The sequence below is a fragment of the Anticarsia gemmatalis genome, chromosome 11, assembly GCF_050436995.1.
Source record: "Anticarsia gemmatalis isolate Benzon Research Colony breed Stoneville strain chromosome 11, ilAntGemm2 primary, whole genome shotgun sequence".
Lineage (NCBI taxonomy): Eukaryota > Metazoa > Arthropoda > Insecta > Lepidoptera > Erebidae > Anticarsia > Anticarsia gemmatalis.
Window position 1 is genome coordinate 11,869,902 of NC_134755.1, and position 6,774 is coordinate 11,876,675.

A 6,774-nucleotide genomic window follows, 5' to 3' on the forward strand; every position below is an offset into this window, starting at 1 on the left:
AAATGTCTTACAAATAGATGATTATTTAAGGCACCTGTCTCGACCATCAAAATATATTTTTAAATAGTCATTCTCCATGTCCTCACGGAAAATGAACTCAAAAAAAAACACGCACTTAATTGATTTATATTTTAAAGACAGCTAATTTTTATGGAAAGTAAAATAATTATTTACAGCTATAATTATTGTGAGTTAATTCAAATAAAAAAAAGATCACTAATAAGGAAATAATAAGAGAAAGAGGAAAATGTGTTCCTCGTATTCGATTAAAGAAAGCTCACAGGCGACCACTCACTCAAACAGTGATTTTGTACCGTTCTCATACGAATCGGTAGAGTATTTGATCATAGGTACTTCGTAATCTATCTCTTTCTGCCCGAGACGATCTTATCAGCGGCGATGCATGGACTCATTCGCGTATTTGTATGATTAACGACAAACATATTATTACCTATTTATAGGAGCACCTCTTTGAACATTCACACTCGAAGGCTGTCGGGCTCTTTGGAATGTTTCCTGTGCCTAACAGGCCATCAGTAAAATAAAAATTAAAAAGTGTTATTCGATTTTGAAAAAAAAAAGAATTTGATCTGAGTTAATTTAATTGGTTTAGTCAAATTAAATTAAGTTATTTCGCAAAGATGGCGTTCTCAGTAGGAGATACGGGCTCGAAAAAATGCTCCTTCGAATCAGCTTTGGATTTAACCGGTGAGTAAGAAGAAATTTATTTATGCGTAAGTTTTTCTATATAATAATCGAAAAACATAAAAGAAATAAGTTTTGTCAGTTTTGAAACCATAATTTTAACAATAATTTTACAAATTGATTGCTCAAAGCTATAAATTCAAAAATGTTTTTGATTTTTTTTTTTTAACTAAAATCTGAAAAAGGACAGGTTCTATAATCAAAGTTATTGCTTGTTTCATAGATTGTAATTTCAAGATCCTATTTAAATGTGTCATAGTTCATATTTTCTTCATTTAAATTATAGACACAATTTTAAAATTTATTCGGGAGCTAAATAAGTTATTGTCCCTTTGTAAATCCTCGTTGTGCAGGCAATCTCGTGGGGCACACGTGCCTTTTCGCATAATGATTGCAATGTGATGCAGCACGTGCATTTTGCATCCCTCCGAATCGAATTGTACATCACGACTAGTAGACAGTGAAAGTGATTGAAAGACACGACGCGACTATTACTACTACAAATACTTATAATAACACTTATAGCCGTACAAACCGTATGATATAAATACATTCAAGTTTAATAGAGATTAATTTTAATCTGGTTTGGTGAAATTGTCATAAAAATGTATGGAAAGAAACTTATATGAGTTACGTAAAAAAACTAGAAAGCTCATACGTCATATTAGACTTTAATAATCATTATTCGCAAATGAGACATTTTTTATTCTTAGTGTCCTCTGAAGAATCTAAATATTCCTTTTTTTATTTATAGTTAGCTAGGTTCATGAGTGTTTTTTAAGCACGACTTTTCCCTATTATTAAGGGTGATAGTTGTGCAAAAGGTAGACCACTTGAGTAACTAATACTAGGAACTAGTACTTATCAACAAATCGAATTCTGTTAAAATCTAATAAAGTTTCCTAGTACCAAAGACTTTGACACACTTATTATTTAAGTATTGTTTATTGATATTTAATCCTACCTCTTACTTCAAGTTACGTGTATTGTAAAACGCTCATAACGATCAAAAATTGTAAGTACTCAAGAGGCCAACAATTCCTTTTAACTATTCAATTCATTGATCATTAATTATGTTAAGTGCTCAAACTAGTCTCTTGAAATTATTGACTTATCGAACGTTAAATCCCTGGACAGTCAATCAAAATACAAGCGTTGGTTAACTCTTAAATTTAAATCAGACCATGAATTCAAATAATATAAATATCTTGTAAGTTCATTGTTTTCTATTCATGCAATTACGGGTGTAAGTGCATGAATGGAAAAGCAGTATACTGGTAAGCACTTACCAACCAAATGAGCATTAAATTTCGTCTAGGTCGAAATTGATACTGATTGATTTGACCGAAAAGTAACGTCATGAAGAAATTATCTAAGTTGGATGACGATAAAATTTTCAACCTAGTAGATCTACGTGAATTTAAATGTCTGTCCTGTCAGGTTTCGGCAAATACAATATAATCATGTTGGTGTCATGCTGCCTGCTGATCCTGGCGATGTACTTGGACATCTTCGGCTTCAGCGTGGTGATGCCGGCCGTGGCCTGCGACATGTCGCTCAACACTGCGCAACAGGGACTGTTGTCTGCCACTCCATTGATCGGTGAGTTGAGTTGCCTTCCTTAACTATTGTAAATCTCGTTAGAGAATTTATATATTAATACGTGAAGCAAAAACTTTAGACCCCTTTTTATGAAAAATACGCTGACGCAGATGTTTGAAATTTGGCACACTTACAGTTAATGTGTAGGAGAAGCGCAAAACGCTATTTCAAAAAAAATGCGTATAAAGTACATTTAATCAATAAATAAAACATTACACACACTACTACGCATTTGACATAGACACTGATTTATATGTTTACCTAGGTCTTACTGAATGTCATAAATTTTGATAACTGGACGACCACTATTAAGTATTAAAAAATGATTGATTGCGTATTTTATAAAAAGAAACCGGTTATAAGTAAATTTTTGATAGGTATCTATAGTTAGTATAATTCGTGAATACTGAATAGCATTGTATTTTATTGAAAAAAATATATCTTCATTCTCCATGCATCATATTGGTAAAGTATATTGGTAAATCGGTATATTGGTAAATCGGTATTATGAACATAATCGAGACATTAATTGCCTTACATTAATCAGATAATATTAATATGAGTTTGAGAACAGTACTTCTATTATACATAAAGGCCTTGCTTTCAATCAATTAATTGATAGGATGCGTCATCAAATCAAAGGTATACGCAGATTACGCAGTTAATATATGCAGTTTTATTAAGATATATTTCTATAATCCACATCTCAGGAAAATGCCTAAGTCTTACATTTCTTTGTTCTCTCCACCAGCTGTAATGATATCATCATACGTGTGGGGGCTGGCGGCAGACACGATAGGTCGTCGGAAGACGCTGCTCATCGCCATGCCGATCGGTTTTGTGCTCAACATGGCCGCCAGCATGGCTCCCACGTATGCCTCGTTAGCTGTCCTCAAGTTCCTCTCGGCTACATTGTAAGTATTCTTTTACACTACACATTAATATTTCTTCTTGGTCTTTTTAGCTACTTGTGATTTTACACAAAATAGCGCAGACGAATCGATTTAAACCGAGTCAAAAGCTTGACTTTAGTTTCCAATCGACATTTAGGTACTGGGTTCTGAAATACTCTTTAAAGACAAATTAAGAAGTGAAAAGCTATTTAACGGATACCTATTCAGTCATGTTCTGAATATAAACATGGAAAAACATGTGTTTTGTCTTCATTTTATTATAGCACGTGTCTTTGAACTTCCAGTACATCAGCAGCGAATGCAGCAGCGTTCGTGCTGATGGCGGAGAGCGTGCCAGCTCGGAACCGCAGTCGCTTCATGTTCCTCATGGCCAGTGCCACTATGATCGTGCAGTGCCTTATATGCTGTAAGTAATTCTCATATTACAATAAATAAATTACAAACCCAAATGCTTTTAACAACAGGAAAAAGTAAAAAAAGACTTAAAGCTTTCAAAATATCGTTACATTTATTGTTCTTAAGGATTTTCGGAATAGCTCAACTGATTTTGATAACATTTTATTATTACCTAGTTCCAATACAATTTAACGTATGGTGACAATCCTGCAAAAAAATTACGATGAAAGAAAAATGTTTTCTCTTGTAGCATTCGCATTGCCAGTCTTCAAGCTCACCTTCCACATAGAGATATCATGGCTGAACATGGAGTACAGACCCTGGAGACTACTAATGCAAATTATCAGCTTGCCTGGAGCCATTGGAGTAACATGCATGATCTTTTTGAAGGAGAGTCCCAAGTTTCTGTTAAGCAAGAGCAGGAACGACGAAGCGAGGGAGGTCATGCAAGCTATATTTCAAAGTAATACTGGATCAAATAAGGATGCTTATACTGTAAGTTCACTTGTACAGGACAATCTGAAGATAATGTCGATTATTGATGAAGTTAAAGCTAATTCCTTTAACATTTTTAATCTAGTATTCAAGATTTTTGCAAAATGTCCCTTAATTGGAAATGGTTTGTGTTCTTGTATGCCCCGATCAGAAACTATTTATACACCACGCAGTTTCAGATGTAATCCACGCATAATGTAAAGTACTTGAAGATTACTAACTAAAGGCTCATATTAACATGTTTCCAATATTCTCAGGTAAATCAGGTTTACCTCGACGAGATGATAGTGGCGAGCACCGAGACGTCGGTACTGAAGAAGATGTGGAACCAAACCGCGCCGCTGTTCAAACCACCTCTCTTGAAGAACTCTGCCATGCTCTACTATCTACTACTCTGTGCTTATATGACGTAAGTAGAACATTTACATAGGAAGCTTTATGAATATTCTCTGTAACAAACATTAAGGGGTAACTTTGTGGGTTTATTATTTAATCGTTAGGTGAACCAAATTGGTTGAGGTAAGGTACTTCATAAAAATGGATTGCTTAAACAAGACTTGGTACTTATGCTGCGAAAGATTTTTCTTGACTGGTTTCCATTTTATTAAGGTAAAAGAATGAAATACACACTTTTATACCCCTGTGCTTTCTATTAACAATATTATTATTAAAGGCTCGTCATTCTGCTGCCTTTACATGCTCACTCAACGCCCATGAGTACCCTGCATATTGTCTATATAAGCCATCTCACTTTACAAGTTGAAGTGGTCACCATGGCCAAAATCGGTCGGAGAGCATCATAACTAACATTATAATGTCTTTCCTCAGATCGACAGGCTACACGATGTGGGTGCCGACCATGACAAACGCGTTCTTCACCGGTGAAGAGAGTGCTGGACAAACTTTCTGTCAAGTCGCCAGCAGAAGCGCTCACACTAATGCCACTGTAAGTTCCTTTATTACACTAAATAATACTTTTTTTTTGACCCATGACTGTCCCACTGCAGAGCAAGGGTCTTCTCCCAAACGAGGGGGAGAGGTTAGGCCTTGAGTCCACCACGCTGGCCAAATGCGGGTTGGGGACTTAATAATACAATTTATCTTTTTTAAAGTTTGATTGCCAATTTACACAAAAATGTCGTAATCAGATTATATAAAAAAAGTCACCTAAATGTTATAATGTTTGAACGCGCTAATCTCAGGATCTACTGGTCCGATTTGAAAAAATATTTTAGTGTTAGATAGCCCATATATCGAGGAAGGTTATAGTAGGCTACGGCCATAAGAAGCGGAGTAGCAACGAAAAATGTTACAAAAACGGGGAAAATTATGACCCTGCATTCTCTCTTATGTGACGCAAGCGAAGTTGCGCGGGTCAGCTAGTATCTATACTAATATTATAAAGCTGAATTTATTATATTTTTCCAGAGTACAGAAGACTGCGACAGCATCATCCAGCCAATGACACTGTACGCAGTGATGTGCTACTCCGGCACGTCCACCGTGCTCACGATCCTCCTGTCCTTCATCGTCGGTCCTCTCGGCAAGAAGTTCACCACCCTCACGGTGTTCTCCATCTCGGGCCTCTGCGGAGTACTACTAATCTTTGTCAAGATCCCTCTGCTCAGCATTGCTTTATTCTTCATGTTCCTTTATGTTGCTCAGATTCTTGGAAATGTTAATACGTATTTAGTTGAGCTTAATCCTACACATTTGAGGTGAGCATTGCCTAGATATTTATAATTCGTTCCCTTCACTGTATTCTTTTTAAAGTAACGTTTTAAACCGGGCAATAAGAATATTTTTTTTATTATTGGTCATCAATGCTTATTATCCTAGGTACATTAAGTATTTCGGGAATAGTGTACCTAAATAACAAGCAACCACTAATAACTGTTTTGTATGTAATTCCATCATTCGTCATACATAATTTCAAATTATAATACATGCTTCTTCAAGCTCCTATAATAAAACTATACTTATTTGTTTTCTACAGAGGTATGGCGACATGTCTATCGGTGGTAGTAGCTAGAGGGTCTGGTTTCTTCAGTGTACAGATCATCGCTAATCTCCTCGCAAACCATTGTACACCTATGATGACCGGCTATATCGCTTTAGTCTTTTGTAAGTAAAAAAAACATGTTATTTGTGTACATACTAAGACTTTATTATCTGAAATGATATTAATAATAATAATTTTCATTTTTATAGCTGGATTGTTAGTGGCCACTTTCCTACCTCCTGATGTGAAGCAGAAAAAGACCGTCCCTGAAGAAATCAAACACGATGGTGCAGAACACCCAGACGCTGTTAAAGTTTAATATTCTTAATGTATTCCGTATTCCATTTAGTGTATTTTTAATGTAATAAGACTGTTAATAGTTAAAACATGAATTGTTGATTAATTTTAAAAGTAAATTAAAGAGATCTTCATTAAAACGAGTTTTTGTTATCAATACTTATTGCGTGGAACGGAATCACTAAACTACTAAAAGTGTTGCTAAAGTTATGTCTCAAAATATACCTTAAGTCAATTATTTTATGCATCAGCAACTGCACTTAATTTATTCAAGGTACCTATAAACTTAACAAAAACACAATCATGGAAAATAGGTACGTATTAACGATTTCGACAACCACTTTTATTCAATTTAATGCTTTA

The 6,774-nt window shown here is 35.1% G+C and overlaps 1 protein-coding gene across 1 annotated transcript; it reads left to right on the plus strand.

Annotated features, from left to right (window-relative positions):
- The first annotated feature begins 470 nt into the window (after nucleotides 1-470).
- On the plus strand, nucleotides 471-6,549 carry LOC142976695 (putative transporter svop-1). Its single transcript, XM_076120204.1, has 10 exons — nucleotides 471-708; nucleotides 2,146-2,307; nucleotides 3,059-3,221; nucleotides 3,506-3,627; nucleotides 3,868-4,112; nucleotides 4,370-4,521; nucleotides 4,941-5,058; nucleotides 5,541-5,830; nucleotides 6,109-6,236; nucleotides 6,324-6,549. The coding sequence occupies exons 1-10, from the start codon at nucleotides 642-644 to the stop codon at nucleotides 6,431-6,433; spliced, it is 1,557 nt and encodes a 518-aa protein (XP_075976319.1). The 5' UTR covers nucleotides 471-641; the 3' UTR covers nucleotides 6,434-6,549.
- Nucleotides 6,550-6,774: the final 225 nt, after the last annotated feature.